Source organism: Microcebus murinus, chromosome 6 (assembly GCF_040939455.1).
Source record: "Microcebus murinus isolate Inina chromosome 6, M.murinus_Inina_mat1.0, whole genome shotgun sequence".
Taxonomy (NCBI): domain Eukaryota; kingdom Metazoa; phylum Chordata; class Mammalia; order Primates; family Cheirogaleidae; genus Microcebus; species Microcebus murinus.
Window position 1 is genome coordinate 33,997,966 of NC_134109.1, and position 19,780 is coordinate 34,017,745.

General features: G+C 35.4%; 1 protein-coding gene across 15 annotated transcripts in view; it reads right to left on the reverse strand.

Annotated features, from left to right (window-relative positions):
- The window catches only part of GPHN (gephyrin), a 540,115-nt gene that overhangs the window by 287,380 nt on the left and 232,955 nt on the right, over positions 1 to 19,780 (reverse strand). For all 15 annotated transcript variants that reach the window (XM_020285734.2, XM_020285732.2, XM_076003938.1 and 12 more), the window contains exon 4: positions 5,585 to 5,677. In XM_020285734.2, coding sequence (XP_020141323.1) covers positions 5,585 to 5,677 — 93 coding nt within the window. The remainder of the gene's footprint in view (positions 1 to 5,584; positions 5,678 to 19,780) is intronic.

Genomic DNA, 19,780 nt, shown 5'->3' on the forward strand with positions numbered 1-19,780 from the left:
AGACATCCTATGGCCAGTGGCATACTTTTGGCATACTCAAAGCAACTGGACAATATTGTAAGAGGATGGCCTTCTTGCTTCCAGGCAGTTGATAACCTGTTGTAGTATTTGCCCCCCACCAATGACCAGGTTCTGATTTTATTAGAACAGAAGGGAGGGTTATTGGCTGACCAGAGGAAGGCTAGGAAAGTACCAGGCCATCCTTTTGGATAATTCAAACATTTAATTAAAGACTATGTCTACTCTCAATCCTGCCACTCTGTTACCAGTTGAAGATAATGAGCCTTTACAGCATGACTATTTAGAGATTCTAGATGCTGACTATTCTAGCAGGATGGAACTATGCATACCATATGAAAGGAAAGGGGGCCTCTGATGGCAGGAAATAAGAATATTAAGTATGCCACTGAAATAATGGCTCTGATACAGGCCATGGCTGGGCCCAAGCAGGTGGCCATCATGCACTGTCTGGTCACCAAAAAATTGAGACACTTATGATACACAAAGAAATCAGGCCATTGGCAGAGCTGCTAAGAAGGCTACTAAAGGTGATCTGTTCCTTGGGGTCTTGATTCCCCAGATATATTTAGATCAATAATAAACCCCTTTTAAAACTAAACACTGGGGCTCAGACACTTGGGATAACACAAGCTAAGTAGAGCTATGGACTCATTATCCTACCTGAAAGGTAGAAGGGTTTGGCCCCTTTATGAGGCACTCATTTGAATGCACACATTATGGGCCTTAAGGGTTCTGGTGCGACTTCATTTAAGAAGACCCCATTTTTAACAAACTATCCAATAAATAACTCAGAGCTGCCCTTTATGTGCTCAAAACAATCCAAAGACAGAAAGCAACCTGATGCACAGGGAAGCCAACATGTGGAGACCTACTTTTTGATGATTGGCAAATTGATTTCACTCAGATGTCTAAAACGACTAGAACGTGTATTAGTAGATACCTTTTCAGGCTGGGTAGAGGCTTATCCTACCCAAACAATGAGAGTATCTGAAGTTACCAGAATCCCTCTGAAGGAACTCATTCTGAGGTATGGGCTTCCTTCCATGTCATAAGGGACCATCCTTTATATTGGAGGTAACCCAGCAAGTAGGTAAAGCTCTACATCTATAAAGGAAATTACATGTATCCTGGAAACCTCAATCTATAAGAAAAACAGAGAAAATGAATCATACTTGAAAGAAAACTTTCAAAAGTTTTTCTTCATCAAAATAGATGGAAGGAAACCCATCTAAACTTGGATAAGGTGTTGTTGCTTGCCCTTCTTCAGATAAGGGTAACCCCATAAAAGTGGGCTTAAGATAAGCCCCTATGAAATAGTTTATGGGAGACCCTTCCTAGCACTCCAAGATAAGTATGGTAACATAACCATAGTTGAGAAAAACAGAGTAAAGCAATATGTAAAACAGATAAATTCTAACCACTGTGTATAATATGCCTCTTTCAGGTCCCCACCCCAGTTGTAAGCACCCCTCTATCCTTTTGAACCAGGAGACCAGGTGTTGCTTAAAGCTTAGAAAGAGAAAGGATCCAAACAACAACTGGCTGAGAAGTGAAAGGGACCCTATGAAGTACTACTAACAACTGACACCTCGTTGAATTTGTCAGGAGTAAAACTTTGGGTCCATTATACCAGAGTAAAAAGGTGTCCCATGGAAGAAGACCTAGAGCCCCAGAAGATGAGCCAGCCTTTAGGTGATCTAAAGTATCTGTTTAAGAAGAAGGAAAAATGAAAACATCAATATTTTTGCTCACCTTTCTTTGGTTATTTGTTCTGTATACAGGATGCAGAGACAACTCCACAGTGAGGATTTCCCAAACTATCGCCTCTTCTGCTGATCTGTCTCGCTGCTGGGTTTGTCATCCTAAACCTCATTCTTTGCAAATATTCCTGTATATAGTTTCTTATACTCTGAAATTGCAAAAACTAGTCTCTCAGATCACCTATGGGGGCTACTAATAGATCCATACTCAGAGGTCCCATGTTTCTTTCTTGCTCGGGACATTATGTATAAGGTGACTGTATGGACCCAAAGTCCTACCAGTGTCTTATTTACCAAGTGGGGTAAAATTTCTCTTATCAGGTATCTTCCATTTTGCCTTGTCAGTTCTCATGGTTTTAGTTGTTGCTTACAACCTTTTCCAATTGGTAATCTATTCTATTTTTGCACAAACCATGAAGAGCAATGGCATAAATAAATATAAATCTTCCATCTAAAACATTTCCCTAATCCATCAGGAAGCCCTATATCATTCCTTCTCCTACATGCAAGGATAAAATAGACAGTGAGGGAATATGTAACAGAAGTAAGTGTCTGAAAAAGGGCAAAATATTTTATGAGTTCTCTCTTCAAAAACCCTCACCTTTTTGAGGAATTAAAACCCACATTATTGCTCAGGGCAATAATCACAGGAGCAGAGGAGTATTCTTTGTTCTTTGTTTTCTAGTTTCTTAAACACAGGAGATGGTTCAACAGAATTATCTAGGCAGAAGTCACGAGATTGTCTTCACCAGAAATGCTATATAGTTAAACAGCAATAGCCCTAAGCTGAAATTCCTCTTTAAAAATTTTGTTTGTCTGCTTAAAGGGAGGGCAATGGTTCTTTAAGATGAGAGTCAGCCATACTCCTCCTTTGCTGGCAAATTAAAAAACTTTTCTTTCCTTTTCCTCAAACTACTTGTCCTTGTTCTTCATTCAGCTTCAGGGACAAATAGTGAACTTTTGGTAACAATATGAAGTTTACTCTATCAAAATTAAAAATAATAAGATTGTGATTTCCTGGACATACTTCAAATTTATAAGACTATGCTTGTCAATTTGCTAATTACATACAAAAAAGGCTACCAAATCTGTCCATTAGTTACACAGCAACTAATAAAGAATATTTAATCCTTATAAGTTAACTCTTACATAAAATATCAGTTACTAGTTCTCTTTGAATGCTCATAGCCACCTATTGGTAAATAAATACTTTTATTTCACCTCATTTTATAGGAAAATAAGTAAGAGTGGTTAAATGACTATTCTATTGTGGTATAGTACAAAATTATATTTAGTTTTTGTCTCTGGTTCCTGACACACAATTCTTAAAACCCTTGGAATTTCCTGAGTGATAGGAGTGCCTCTGTTATTCCTAACAAACCCCTTTAGATCACACTAGAATTTATGCTAATGAGGTGACTTAGGGTGAAAACCCTGACTAGCCTCAGGAAGGTGCTGGTCACTAAAAAGATCAATTGATTAGAGGATTGGAATTTTCAGTCCTACCCAGAGGGGTGGGCTGGAGACTGAGCTTTATAAAAACTCTTGAACAATGAGAGCTACCAGATTGGTGAACACATCAAGGTGCTGGAAGGATACTGCATCCAGAGAGGGCATGGAACCTCCTCCCCACCATACCTTGCCCTTTGCATCTCTTGTATTTGGCTGTTCCCTAGTTGTATCCTTTATAATAACCTAGTAGTAGTAAGTAGTTTGCAAGTGTTTCCCAGATTTTTGTGAACTGTTCTAGCAAATTATTAAATCTTAAAGTGGGTAGGGAGTTGTGGGAACCATCTGACTTTGTAGTCAAATAGGACAAAAACGTGGGTAAATCTTATTCTCATGACTAGCATCTAAAGTGAAGGCAATCTTGTGGGACTGAGCCCTTATACCTCTGGAGTCTAGCACTAACTCCAGGTAGGTAGGGTAGTATCAGATCTGAATTGAAATGAAATGAAGGAGATTCAGTGTCTGGAGACTTGGAGAATTGGTTGGTGTGAGAAAAACCACATATTTGGTATCAGAAATGTGAGTCAAATAGCCCATCTCTGATCACCTTGTTGGTAAGTCAGAATTCAAAGGTTCGAATTTTCAGCCTAGGATTTTGGTATTAACTTGAAGCTCCATAGGATACAAAGTACTTTGTGATGTAAATTATTTCCCCACAATTAAAAATATTGCTGTTATTTACTTATGAATGAATAAATACTCTGATAATTTTTTTCTACTTTTTTGATATAAAAAATATGAAAATATCAAACCATCACACAAAATATAGGGATATATAAACCCAAATTCATTTACTTAAGACATGAAACAAAGTATCCAAACTCTAAAAATCCAGAACTTCAAATATGTAGTCAATTTTCTTACAAACAAAACACAAACACATCTCTGTAGGAGATGGCACTCTTCCCTTTTTTTTTTTTTTTTTTTTTAGTTATTCACAGTACAAAAGGAAAGAAAAAATTGGCCAAAAGACCATTTCCTGATAGGAGCCAGAAGCAAAATGACTTGTGGAAGGATGACCTTCTTACTCATGGACTTGAAGTTAACAATCTCCCAATTCAACTCTATGTTGATGGCTTTAAAAGGAAAATTATTTTATTTATAACCTTAATTATAATAATATCAAAAAATTTAGGTACCAAGATTTTTATACAGAAGAGTAGAAAATATTTTACTACTTGTTAAAAAAATTATATTTTCATATACTAGAGCAGTGTTTCTCAAAGTTTGAAAGCATGGTCTACGGTCCAGCAGCATTTGAATCACCTGGGGCCTAGTTAGAAATACAAATTCTCAGGACCCACTGCAGATTCACTGGATCGGAAAGTCTAGGGATGGGACCCAGCAATCTGTGTTTTCACACAGATTGATGGATTCTAATGCAGTCTAAAGTTTGAAAACCACTGTACTAATGTAAGAAAGATAGTAATTATTTAATAGATGTTGAGCAAAAGTACCTTATATGTTAATAAGGTAGCAGATATAATATTGTACTGATCTGAAAATAGAAGGACATAGTTAAGTTGAAATTGAGCCAAAAGTACTTTTTTAGAGGGTAAAGGAAACAATGTTAAAGTGGTAATATTTTACACATGACTCCCAAGTGACACCTGAAATTTATGGCTTCCTTAAAAAGGAAAAGACTTTCCCTCCCTATATTAGTAAACACTGCTTACTCTTCATTCTTTCTCTAAATTTTCTTTCCATACAAAGGTGATTCTTGTGGTATGAAGCCTCAATATTAATTCTGCTTTTTGGCTTATTAAATTCTGCATTTAAATACAGTTGACATTTAAAATTATGAAAAATACAACCCTTTTCATCAATAGTACTGTGAAATTGGTATAAATATTCTATTGCAGCCATCCTACTGTACTTTGAGACAAATGACAAGGGTACCTCAAGAAAAGGAAAATCACACCCAATTTTGAATTGTATTGACAAAACACATCACACCAGATGCCATGCTAACAGTCAGAATTCTGCCATCACCTCCTTTGGCAATGTACCTGAAGTTCTGCTGACACTGCAGACCAACAAGAAAATGAAAGATTACCTTCTGGACCAGTTCAGTCTTCCCCATATTGTATCATTTCTAGTTTAAAGTTCAAAGAAAAAAGTCAAGAAACATTTTTTATAATGATTCTTCCAGAGCAAAATGTTCACATTCTTAGAATTATAAATCACTGTTGTACCTAACGAAATTTAAAAAACAATATAAAAAATAGTAAAAAGGATTAAAATAACATGATTAGTCTAATCCTTTAATATGAGAAAGATATGTACTATCTCACCTCTGGAGTGACATCTCGTGGTGCAAATCCTGTTCCTCCAGTTGTTAATATCAAGTTAAGTTCCTTTTCATCACACCAATCTATCAAGGTTTCCTGGAAAAAAAAAAAAAAAAGTATTGTCACATGCAGAACTTGCCTGCCTGCTCAAAACACCCAAATGCTCAAATACTTCATATATAGTGAGAAAACACAGATTCTTTTCAACAATAAACAAGAAAAATTTGAAACACAATTCATGAAATAGTTTCACGCTTGATTGAAAAGCACTGCAGATTTTGGTTTTTATTTTATTAATTTTAGAAAATGAGGATGCAAGCATCAAATTCTTGAAAGTAAATGAAACAAAAGAAAAACCATAAATAGAGAGCTTATAGTTAATGTTTAATATATACTTACATGGCTTGTCTGAAGTTCTTTTCAGCCATTCAAAATTTAGTACTACAATATTTACAGAGATTAGAAATATATATCATAAAATTTTGGAGCTTAGCAGATTTGTGTCTTTATTTTCTAGATAAGACAAATGAAGTACAAAGTGGTTAAATAATTTACTCAAAGTTACACAGCTAGTTTGTAAGGAAGTGGAAATAGGATCTCCATCCCCTGACTTTGTTGTTTTCTTTTCTATATTTTTTGAGTGTGATCATAGCTCATAGCAACCTCAAATTCCTGGCCTTAAGGGATCCTCTGGCCTTGGCCTACCAAAGTGCTAGGATTATAGGTGTCAGCCACTGCACCTGGCTTAACTTTTTCTGTCTACTGCTAATTCTATTAATCCATCCTGCATTTTAGCTATTCATTAAAAAGGGAAATTAAGTGCTTATTAAATTATAATCATACACTTGCTTTGGTATTATATTGTTTTATTGTTTATAATTCAAAGTCAAAATTAAAAAATATGATTGTATAATTTAGCTGTTGATAACTATTAATAGATGTGAAAAACAAATAACAGGCTGATACCTAGACATAAAATACAATGCCCTCAGTTCTGAAATTCAGCAGTGAAACAAAATATAAGATAATTACTTAGAAGGGCAAATCTAGGATCTAAAAGTGATTTTTTCCCCTTATCTTTACACATTTTTGCTTTACTCTGGTATCATAAAAATGTAGACCCCAGAGCTCCAAATGAAGGATATTTTTCCCTGCTATGATTAACTAATGACAACAGACTATTTTTTAAAAAGATATAAACTATAGACTACCAAGAACTTAATGAAGAACTCTGATCCTTGATATAGTTATAATTTTATTCTGAGGAAAGCCTATTAAAGATCAAGGACTGTTATAATAAATCTGTTTATGAAGTGGTTTCATAAGTCAAAATTAAAACTTCAATTGTTTGTGCTTCTATTTAAAAAGTAGAAAAGCTAAATATTCACCATTCTAAACAGTTCATTGTTATTTCGGTTACACAAAAAAACACAGCTGATACCACAACTCAGCAGTAAGTAGATTTCCCGACCTTGTTTTCCCACTAAAGTATCCTAGAACACATTACATCTCTTTGTTATCATTCTTATGTAATAGATGTAAAGGTATGAAAAAGGGCAAAGAAATGTTTTACGAGTTGTCCTTTAAAATCCCCCACCCTTTTTGGGAATTAAAATCTGCATTCAGGTAGGGCGAGGTGGCTCACGCCTGTAATCCTAGCACTCTGGGAGTCTGAGGAGGGCGGATGGCTCGAGGTTAGGAGTTTGAGACCAGCCTGAGCAAGAGTGAGACCCCGTCTCTACTAAAAATAGAAACAAATTAATTGGCCAACTAAAAATATATACAAAAAATTAGCCGCTGGCCAGGCGCGGTGGCTCATGCCTGTAATCCTAGCACTCTGGGAGGCCGAGGAGGGCAGATTGCTTGAGGTCAGGAGTTCGAAACCAGCCTGAGCAAGAGCAAGACCCCATCTCTACTATAAATAGAAAGAAATTAATTGGCCAACTAATATATATAGAAAAAATTAGCCGGGCACGGTGGCGCATGCCTGTAGTCCCAGCTACTTGGGAGGCTGAGGCAGCAGGATTGCTTGAGGCCAGGAGTTTGAGGTTGCTGTGAGCTAGGCTGACGCCATGGTACTCCAGCCTGGGCAACAGAGTGAGACTCTGTCTCAGAAAAACAAACAAACAAACAAAACCACACCTGCATTGCTTCCCAAGGCCAGTATTCAAAGGGGCAGAAAAGTATTCTTTGTTGTTGGTTTTTAGTACCTTAAACTACAGATGGCTCAATGGAATTGTGCAAGGGTCACAAGATCATGGTCACTAGAGATAAGGTTGGCCCAAACCACCAATTAAACAACAATAGCCTGAAGCCACGAAGTGTGACAGGATATGTGACACTGGTACCTTAAATCCAAGCCAAAAACCCCCGACCGAAAACCCCCCTTTTAAAAAGCTCTATTTTATGCTTAAAGACAGGATGGTGGTCTTTTGAGACACTAGTCTACCATCCCTTCATTTGTTGGCAAATTATTAAATTTCTTTTTCCTTTTCCTCAAACCACTTGTCCTTGTTCTTCCTTCTCTTTGATTTGGCCTTGGGGCCAAGTACTGAACTTTCAATAACATCTAAGTTCCCCATCATGGTAATGAAGTACCTTTGCCACAGTCCATCTCTAACCACTATCCATTTATGTCAGATCTTGATAAAAAGTGATATGAAATCTAAGTTGTATCAACAAAGTACCTCAACATCAAAAATATATATCTGTATCAAATACCAACTTTCAGTATTAATATCAACAAGACATTCAAACTTTTCAAATTTCAGGATATTAATAAAGATAGTGAAAATGGTCCCTTTATACTGAAGAATGTTACTGTTTTACGATAGGTAATACTTGCTTATAACATAATTCATCTGTTGGTTAAGTAAACATTTATGAAGTACATAACCACATATTTAATGTTAAAGAGTTAAAAAATTAATGAAACACGGACCCTGTCAATTAATAGTTCTCAATCTTAGTTGCATGCTAGAATCATCGTTGGAGCTTTAAGAAATACTTGGGTCCTACATCTGGGTGTCCAGCTTGGGCAATGGAATTTTTAAAAGCTTCCCATGTAATCCTAAAATGCAGCCAGCAATCGAGAACTACTAGTCTAAAGAGACAATTTGTTCAGTTACCTGAGGGTAAATTTCACAGATAACTGGGTGGGCCCACAAAAACATCATATAGCTTAAAATCAATTGCACTACAGTAACATTACTTAAGGTATTTTTGTCCCTGGAATGGATAACTGGTAACATTGTATATATTTCTTTCACTTAAATAATATTTGCTATTTTGAGGTCAATTAAGAATTTGTCAGGTATTTGGGAAGTACTGTTTTGTTGTCCAAGATAGCTGTGTGATGTATTGCAGTTTCTCATCTGAACAAAAATTTTAGTTAGGCTTTTAGATTTTAAGACAGAATAGCAATTCAATCATTCATTCATTTGAACCCTAGCAGGAATCCTAATGCATTTGGTTCATTAATTCATTTATTTGATAAGGAATACTTCAGGGCATACTTTTATTCAGTCACTTCATTGGATAACAGGAATGCAAAGATAAATAAAACACAGTCCCTGGTCTCAAGGATCTGGTCAAGTAAAGGAGGTCTGAGTCTACAGTTGTCTAGAATCTTCTTACTAAATGTATGATCTGAATACTAGCAGCATTGATATTACTTGGGAGCTTGTCAGAAATATAGAACCTGAGGTCCCATCCAAGATCTTCTGAATCAGAATCTACATTTTCATAAAAAATTCTCAAAGTTATATATATTCATACTAAACTGAACTATGTGCCAATCTAGATAGTGAGTCTTATTTTCCTACTACGTTAAAAAAGCAATTTCTTACCTATTTATTTTAGCAATTTATTTCATTTATCTTATTTAAGTTACTAATTTAGCTTAGTTAGGAAGCAATTTGTCTTACAATACTTGTTTCTGCACCTGCAAGATCCTTTTTATTCTGAGAGAAACTTTACTATTTGCCTGCCTCTACCAGGTAAGATGTCATTGAGGATTTTTGCATAAAACAACTTTATGAAAAATTCCTCTGCATCTGTTACAAAAATGAGGCTGAGGACACTGTCTATTTTAGTGATTAATTTTCCCTTACATGAAGGATATTTCTTTAAAAATATATTGCCTTTAGTTTCCAGGTTAGTACAGTAGAATGAAAGTATATCAGAAGAGGAGCAGAATTCCCCCTTCTATCAACATCTAATAAAATAAACAAAAAAGAATAAAAACTAGAGAAAAAATCTCCACCAGCAATAACCACACAAGAAAAAAAGATATATTAATAGCTTCATGTCATAAATCTCAAAAGCTCGATAGTCAAAGACAGAAACAAAAGATCTTTGAGAAGAATAATGCAGCATTGTAATGCTCACAATGCTGCTCTGGAATAAGTCATAATGCTAAATTACCAAAATCCTAAAAATGTTCACTGATACCTCTAAATCTAGACAGATGCAAACTGAAAGAGAGAGCTTATCTTTTTCATCTTATAAGAGTTGCTATGAGGAACAGATGCAACAAGGGGCTGATCTTGTTCAAGATGAGGGTTCTGGGAACAAATGCATGCTGAATTGGAAAACTAATCTGAAACCTGGTGACAGTGCCGACATAATCATGAACTAAACCCTTATCTAGGAAAAAAGATTCTAGTACTGGACATTTAAGAAAATACCAGAGGGAAGAGCAGAATATTCCAACAAAGACTGCAAATTATTTCTGGTTTCTTGCATCTCTATTTTTCTATGTATAAGTTCCAGATGTGATATAGTCTGGGCTGACTTTTTATCTTTCTTCCTACATCTTTACAATGATTTTGAAATAAGCACTGATGTGAAAACTGGATATTGTTCTATCATTTTTATCTCCTAATCATATAATGAACAGAAATTTGAAGGTAAAGAGAGAGTAAGTGGAAAGAAATAATAGTGATAATATCGTTATCTTTTATAGCAGTAATTCAAGCAATCCTGTCAAAGGTTTAAAAAAATAGTTAAATATATGACTTTAATCTATTAATGATTTTCCTAATTTTTTAACTTTAGAGGGAGATCTTTATTTAGCACATATCTCTTGTAATAAAAAATAGTTCTTTCAAAGTTAATATGCTCTTTCAGTTCTTTTTTCTTCTGCTTAAATGTATTAATAAATAAAATGCTATTACATATTAGCTTTAGAGAATTATCCTCATTCTGTATACAGCTATGTCTTTCAATCATTTAAACATCTATCCAATCTTCTCTCTATATAATAGGCATAGAAAGGTGTTGAAATGTTTTATAAATAATGTTAATACCGGTTACTTCTGAATAATTATATTTAAAGTACATTTTATTTTTATAGTTCCTTTTTACTTTTTGGCATTATTTAAATTCTTTATAATTTGCATGTATCATTAAAAAATAAAGGGATTATAAACATTGCATTTTCTGGTATTTGTCCTTTATTTTGATACTTAGTACTCATTTTCAGCACATTTGGAAACACATTCCATAATTAATAATTATATATACACTACTGTGATAGATAAAACATGGTCATATATTTGTAAATCCTCCTGTCAGGAAGTGGAGTCTATTTCCACAACACCTGCAAATGGTCTGGACTTGTGACTTGCTTTGATCAACAGAATGAAGCAGTAATTCATTATGTATGAGTTCTGAAGCCTAGATCTCAAAAGGCTTCAAAGCTTCTGTCTTCACCCTTTTGGTAAACTTCTACTATCATGTAAATAAGCCTGGGCTAGACAATGGAATGATGGGAGAACATGAGGAAAGAAAGGCCCAAGAGAACAGCTAGCACCAACCACCCAGACATCTGAGTGAAGCCATCTTAAGATTCTCCAGCTGTGGTTGAGCTGACAAATTATTTCAGTCACATGAGTGACTACAGACTCATGCAGCTAAAATAATGAAAGCAGATAAAGATATACCTAATTGAGTCCAGAAAACCCACTGAGTTGTGAGAAATAATACATCATTGTTGTTTATGCCACTAAGTTTTGTGGTTTTTAAGGCAACAATAGAATACAGATATAACTACTTTCCTAGTTAGCATCTTTATATTCATCTCTTTTTCTGGTTCTTCTTTCTAATTTATATTTTATTAGTGATAAGTCTATCCTTTATAATAAGCTTCAAAATAGCTCTGAAAGTAAATTTGAGTTATTTTTAAATAAACTGGTACAAAGTCTTAAGATTATGATTATATATTTCAATCTTCACTTTAAGAAACATTCAAATACCTAGTGAAGGAAATTAAAAATATTTTTACCCCAAAATATTAACATACTGGATTGACCGAAAAAGCCTCAAGGTCTTTCTTACTTTTCTCCCTCCACCATGGGCTCTCCCCAAATCTTTGAAGTTTATCTGCCTGAAATCCAGACCCACCTACTGTTCCCCCTACCATCTATTCATCCTCCCTAAGGACCAATTATTGTCCTTCAACAGAATTACTTATGTCCTTCACTTTCCACTCCCCTCTAAAATGAGGGTATATAAACTTCTGGACTCCACTGAGATACTGGGTAATCGCTCTGTGATTCTCCCCTTGTGCGCAGTAAACACATTTGTAAACTCTCTTATTAATCTGCCTTATTGTAAACAGATCCTTCAGAAAACCTTCCAGGGCAAAGGGGAAATTTTTCTTCTCCCCTACAGTTTGGTGTCATGAACAGGATCTTTAAAGCTGCTCTGCTCTTCTGGAAGGCATGGGGAAAGGAACCTAGACTCTGATCCACTGGCAAAATGGTAAGACCCCTTACCAGTCAGACTCCTAGTTTCCCTCTGTTTATTTGTGGGATCCAGTTGAACACATGCTAAAGATTATTGTCTCCTGCCTGTCCAAATTTAAGGTTAATGAGAGAAAAGGTTTTGTATGAGACTAGTCTTGGTATAGCAACTCTGTTATATATTTTGGTATTTTAGGTATAAATATTCATATTGTCTGATCTCTGTACTCTCAGAAATAGCCTCTGTTGTTGTTGCTTTCCTTTGTTGTTGTAGTTCTGTGTCATTCTATCATAAAGAGGGCTACCATAAGGTAGAAAACAGGCTTAGAACCCCTATATACCTGCTGCTTAAACCAGCCTAGCAGGCTAGCTAGTTATATGGTTCTGACTAGACCGGCATGTAGGTCCCTGAACTTGGCTGCAGGTCCCTGAAAAAACCAACCAACCAACCAACTGACCGACCAACCAACCAACCTACCTACCTTTTCCTTCTTGTCTTGTTTCATGTCCCTGAGAGCTTGTCTTGTGATTCAGTGGGAATGTTCTCCCTCAGTCTCTGTCATCTGGAGGAACATGTTTTTTGAGGGATCATGCTAGGTGGCCAATCTGAAAAGACTGGGAGTCTGGGACATGTAAGATTCTAAGCAGGACACTTTCGGCACCAAATGTGTCAAACTTTAGGGGAGTCTTTGTCTTATGGTGCTATCCTTCTTGTCTATCTTAAGTCTATTTCTGAGAGTGAATTTCTGGGAATCATGGGAATTGCCTCCTCTACGGCCTCTCTAAGAACACCTCTTGCTTATATAGTAAAAACTTACTCTAAATCTGGAAAATTACTACCTGGGCTTTCTATGAAAAGGCTTATTGGACTCAGTTACTTTTTGAGTAAATACACCATTGAGAATTCTAATTAATAATGGCCAATAAATGGACCCTTTAAAAGACTTCTAAATTTTTCAAAATAAAATTTAGAGACCTCTTAAACAATTAAAAAGACCCATAATGTTGCCAGCCTTAAAAATTCTCTGATAAAATTGAGCAAAATCAGACCTAACAGGTAAAAATGCTCTGTATATTGCCCAAGCAGGAATAACAATAAAAGCAAGTTTCCTTTGTAGCCTGCTGGTTAAAGATCTGTGCCTATACCTCAACAGCCTAGGTTTGATTCTCAGGCAGGGAATGTCTTCTGGTTTGATATTTGTATAACTTTTATCATTTATTGATTATTGTACACAGCTTTTGATTTCTAGTATTCTTTTGTGCACAGCTTTTGATTTCTAGTATTCTGTGGGGGCATATGGGGTTTTTAGACATTTATGCATAAATGATCAGCTGAAAAGCTAGGAACCTAGATAATATGGCTGGACAAAAAATGTAGGTTATACCTGGTTTATGGCTAGTGAGACTTTTCTTTCTTTGAGCTGTTTTTGTGGCTTTTCTGGATCTTACCCAAAACTGTTCCATACTTCTTCAGACGTATGCTTCTTTGATTAAGCTATAAACTTGATTAAGGCTTACTGGTTTCATTTAAAAGGGTACTTTAGTTAAAAATTTCAAAAGCAAAAATATCAGCTGTTTGTCCTGGCTAAAGTCTGCTCCATTCATCTTCACTCCTCCCTACTCCTTCCCATTTGCCAGTCATGGAGTTTTGGTCAATTGAAGGTTCCCAACTGTTCAAATTTTGTTTAAATAAGACAAACACTGAGCTTTAACCAATCCAGCTGTTTCTATAGCTCACTTCTGTTTTCTGTATATCACTTTTTCTTTTCTGTCCATGAATTTTCTTCAACTACATGCCAACACTGTGGTTTCTCTAAACCTGTTCTGGTTCTGCTGCCCAATTTTTTCTTCGCTCAATTAAACTCTTAAATTTAATTTGTCAGAAGTGAGTTCTGAAATAGAGCTCATAGAGACCCGCCCAGGAGCACCAAGTGACCAAGTATGATACTTGCTGGGGCCATTGTATCCATTGCTCTCACAGCAACCGGGGATCATGGGTAAGTTTTCTCTTAGATTCCAAAGCTCCACAGATTTGTGTTTTGAGCTCTCCAAGTTTGTTTGAGCAAATTTTTTATTCTGTGTCTGGAAGTTGCGATAGAAACTGAACTGGGCTGGGGATCATATTGGATCTAATTATTAACTGGCTAAGATCTAGTTGGAGGACTCAGATATCTGACTGGTTCAGGCAGAAACTGACAGTAAGTGGCAATACTACAGGCAGTGTGAACTCCAGTTTTCAGAAATTCACAGAGATTTAGGTGTTCTTTCCCTTTGTTCCTTTTTCTCGCACACTTGAGTAAGTAAAAATTATTGCTGAAGTTAATCACAGAAATCTGAGAGCCAAAGCCAAGATTCAAGGTAAACATGGGATCCTTAATTCAGAAGAACTGAGTACTCTACTTTCTGGCTACACCTACCTATACATGTATAAGTATTAGGCCCCGGAAGCAGCAAATGCTTACATAAATGGCAAAATCTTACTAAGGGCAAATTGTTGCCTGGCTAATAATCCCTTAGAACAATAAAATAGATAATTAAAAGATTGATAGTCTGAATAAAACATTATGATATTTAATAGCTGACAAATAAAAATTCTTTATAAGAGCTATAACATATGCTTCTGTCTGTGTATGTCTGTGTGTCTATGTCATGATATTTCACTACCAAAATATGTAAGAGAATTCTAATTAGCTTTAAAAAGCACTTAAATCAAATATTTTATCTAGAAACTAACTCAAATGCCTTTTAGCTCATGTAACTTTAATGATACAGTAACCGACCTCTGCTCAACATTCTTTTTGATTCTGTTGCACCCTGATTCACAATTCCTCTTTACACTTACCTTCAAAGGGAAACAATTAACATGGACCCAAATACCTCAGAGATACTGTGAGTCTCCTACAATATTCTCACAAATTCTCAAAGCTGATTTAGACTCTGTAACCTTTACCCAAGGATTCACCTTTGTTCAGTATGTTGACGATCTTTTGCTCTATAACCAGACTAAAAAGGGGGCCCTCTTAGACTCCCTCATTCTTTTAAAGACTCTAGCTGAACGAGGCCATAAAGCCTCTAGAACTAAGCTCCAGTGGGTACAGACAACTGTTTCTTATTTAGGACGTGAAGTATTTCAAGGCACTCAAAAGCTCATCCCAAAATGCCTTGAGTCAATTTTTTCATAGCCCTCATTAGAGGTTGCACATTGGCAAAACGAAAAGCTACGATTAAACAGACTCCAAATATGCCTTTGGAGTGTGCCATGCAGTTGGCACAATTTGGAAATCTCATGGCTTTCTTAACTTCTGCTGGCACTCCTATTGCCAATGGGCCTATAATTGCTACACTATTATTTATAAGTTATTCACCTTCCTTCTAAGATTACTATTATTCATTGCACAGTTTAGATACACTAAAGAATCAACCTAAAGCAACACAAGAAATAATTTCTACACCCCTATAATTTTGCCCCAATTAACAAATTTAATTGCCTAATCTCTTGCCAAACTATCCTTAAAAACCCTATCTCCCAAATTCTTGGGGAGGCAGATTTGAGAAATTTCTCCCATCTCCCCACTTAGCTCTATGTGGAATAAACTCTCCATTGCAACCCCCACTATCTCAGTATATTGGCTCTTCTCTGTGCAACGGCAATACAACCCAGTTGGGTGGCAACATAATCACTCTATGATTATCCCCATGTGCACAGTAAATAAATTTGTAATCTCTTTCTCTTGTTAATCTTCCTTATTATGAGTTGATCTTTCAGCAAACCTTCCAAACCAAAGGGGATGTTCTTCTCCTCCTCTACAGCCCACATTCTGCAATCATCATAATAGTGTCAGAACACTGTACTATGATGAGATCTGGTAACCTCAATTCAAATGATACAATGGATTTCTCCTAATGATGCATTTCAATTTAAGCACTTAACATTGAAAGTTAAGGCAGAGTACTTAGTACATAGTAAGTCCTAAATAAAGGTTACTTTGTTATTTTTTAATGTTATTCTTCTACAGTTATATTATCTAGGTATAAAGTTTCTCTGCATCCTTAGTGACCTTAGAAGACACATGTGGAGTCAGGATTCATGGTAATCCTTTTATCACTAGCTCTAAAAGGCCAAAAATTGAAATGTCTTTTTTTTAAAGGGAAGATAAACTGCAAAAACAGAATAATCAAGTGATTTGTAAATCTGAATCTCTTAAATCCAAATTGATTTAAGAGAAAACTCTTTCGACCTTTTTATTCTATTTTTCCTAAGGCCTTCTCTGAGCTTAAGAGGCAAGTCTAATATATATTTGTCCTCTCCAGTGACCTTTATATGGTAGGTGACCTGAATAAATAGTGATGATTTCATTGACACAAAGCTTGTTCTAAGATTAATTAGACTTCTAAAAAGAACTTTGGAATAAACAATTAAAACCATATAAAGGTATACACATTTATGGACTCTAATAGGAATTCTTAAGAAACTACCCAATATGCTGAAATGAAATTTTAGGGTTTCTCCAATCATGCCTATTTTTGCTATATAGAAAAAGGAAATGGCTGGGATATGGAAAGCAAACAAACAAACAAACAAACACAAAAACCTCTCATCAAAATTCCTCCTAGAATTCTAGAATCACTCATCTCTGTATTAAAACAAAAGGGAAATATAACTTTATCAGTTTGAAAGTAATTCAATATTAGGTATTCAATACAATTCAATAAAACCTATGAGAGCTTTCAAAACAGGAAAAAGAACCACTTATCTTTTTAGTATACTAACTTTTGTGAACTAGGAATAAAATAATATGCCCTGTGCTAACTAAATGGGCCCCTCTCGGCTAACATGACCCAGAAACACCTTAAAACTGAGTTCCTAGCCATGACAGGATGGGGTACATAAAGCACAATTACATGTGAATGATTTGCCTTCATAAATATTCATGACTCTTCCTATACCTTCTTGAATATGTATATTTGACCACTTTGCTCAATATATAATCTTGTTCCTTTTTGTCTCTTCTTTAAAGCACAAGTACCTGGCTTCAGACAGGGCTCTGATTCCCAGCCTGTTGGAATGGCTGCCCAACAGGTTGCTACCCTTTATGAGAAATAAACCTCTCCTTTTTCCCAGTATAAACCTAATTAATTTTTTTTTTTTTTTTTTTTTGAGACAGAGTCTCGCTTTGTTGTCCAGGCTAGAGTGAGTGCCGTGGCGTCAGCCTAGCTCACAGCAACCTCAAACTCCTGGGCTCGAGTGATCCTTCTGCCTCAGCCTCCCGAGTAGCTGGGACTACAGGCATGCGCCACCATGCCCGGCTAATTTTTTATATATATATATCAGTTGGCCAATTAATTTCTTTCTATTTATAGTAGAGACGGGGTCTCGCTCTTGCTCAGGCTGGTTTTGAACTCCTGACCTTGAGCAATCCGCCTGCCTCGGCCTCCCAAGAGCTAGGATTACAAGCCTCGTGAGCCACAGCATCCAGTCGATTTTTTTTTTTTTTTTTTAGTTAACACCTCGGTCTTCAAAGTTGTTAAACAAAATTGAGAAACAACAGTCACATGTGAAACATATGGCTACAGTCTTCAGGTTTCAATTTTATTGTCTCTTTGTTAGTTGTGTTACCATTCCTTTTCTGCTATAGACAAAATATAGTTTCTTTGGTTTCTAAATCTAGGTTGGCTATTTTGTGGCCACTGCTAAAGAATCTATTGGCAGGGTAAGCAATGTAGACAAATCTGCTTATTCCATGAGAAAATGGTAAGAATATCTATTCCTACTTTACAGAGATATCACACCAAATAAGAGAAATTTATATGATTAGTCTGATGATGATCAACTTAGGATCAGGAAGTTTAGTGAGTAATTTCTGAATTCCGTGATCAATTCAACCACTTGAATTATCAAAATACACTGCTTCCAAGGTTAAGCCTTTGGAATAACACTTAATATAGCATGCGTGGAATTGTTTTAGTATTTTATTAGATATTAAAGAAGTTAACAAGATCTAAGAGTAAAGGAATGATGAAATCTTCCTCTTTGAACTTTAAGATTCTTAACAATCAATGGAAAGCAGTCAATACTAACTCTTACTTCAGGGAATTAAACCTGGAAGTTACTCTTTTTAATGATTCATTTAAAATCATTATAGGTATTAAATTTTTTATATGCTGCATTGTTTGTTCCCCCTGAAGTTTATATTTCACATACTTCTATAAGGCTATGGCAAGTAATATTAGAATGAATAGCTGGGATGCTAAGAAGGCAAAAATAGATATTTCTTAGTGTATGGTTATATTCTGTTATCACTATTGATAACTCTCCTTTTCATTATCTACTATTCATAAGCTTTACCAACATATTTTGTTTTTTATAGACAGAGATTTATTCATTCAGTAGTTGTTGATAGGAGTATAAAACCTCTAGATTCCCAGATCTTTATATCAATTTTACCATAGTTTCAGAGGCTCTTTTCTTACATTATTTCTCTCTCTGCACATTTCTTATATCATCTTTTCCATTTGAAAACTCCTGAATCTTCTATCTACTTCAGTCTATTGTATTAGAGCAAATGTCTATGTTTTTATCATGGTGCATAGTTTATATTTCTTGTAGAATCATAACCAAGTGTATACCTATGTGGACTTTCCTGAGAGACATGAGTCAAGATATCCATAACCTTCAAAAGATTAGGTATAACTGCTCTAGTATGTAACACAAATATAATCACATATATTCAGGCAGACTGACATATCGCTTAGTAAATAGTGTAAAGGTGAGTATATATCCAGATAATATAATTTCCTGGATAACTTCTTGTTACCTGACACAAATACATCCTGATGTGCCTCAAATATATTAAGACCAAGAATTGTTAAACTAATTAACACACTGAGGCCTATATTAAATTATTATTTATCAGTCCTCTAAACTTTTTCCTTTTACCACTATTTAGCCCACCCCTTGGATTAGGCTTACTTAAAAAAACTTTGTGTTTATATATGAGACCATTTTCTTTTTTATTTAACAGCTTTATTGATATATATATTTCACATATTAAGTTACCCATTTACAAGTATAAACTTCAGTGGTTTTTACTACATTCACAGGGGTGTTCAGTCATCAACACAGTCTAATTTCTGAACTTGTCAACACTACAAAACAAAACAAACAACAAACCTGGTCAACATTAGCAGTCACTGCTCCTCCCATGGGAGAGTCCTAAAAAACAAAAAAATTTACTATCTCTTTCTATGGATTTGCCTACTTTAGACTTTCTCAAAAATGCTATCACATAATATGTGATGTTTTGTGACTGGCTTTTTTCGTCTAGCATAATGTTTTCAAGGTTAGTATATATTGTAGCATGTAACAATATATAATTTTGGATTTTTTTTCTAAAAATTTTTTATCCTTGTAAAAATGTATGTACAGGTTGAATATCCCTACCTAATCTGAAAA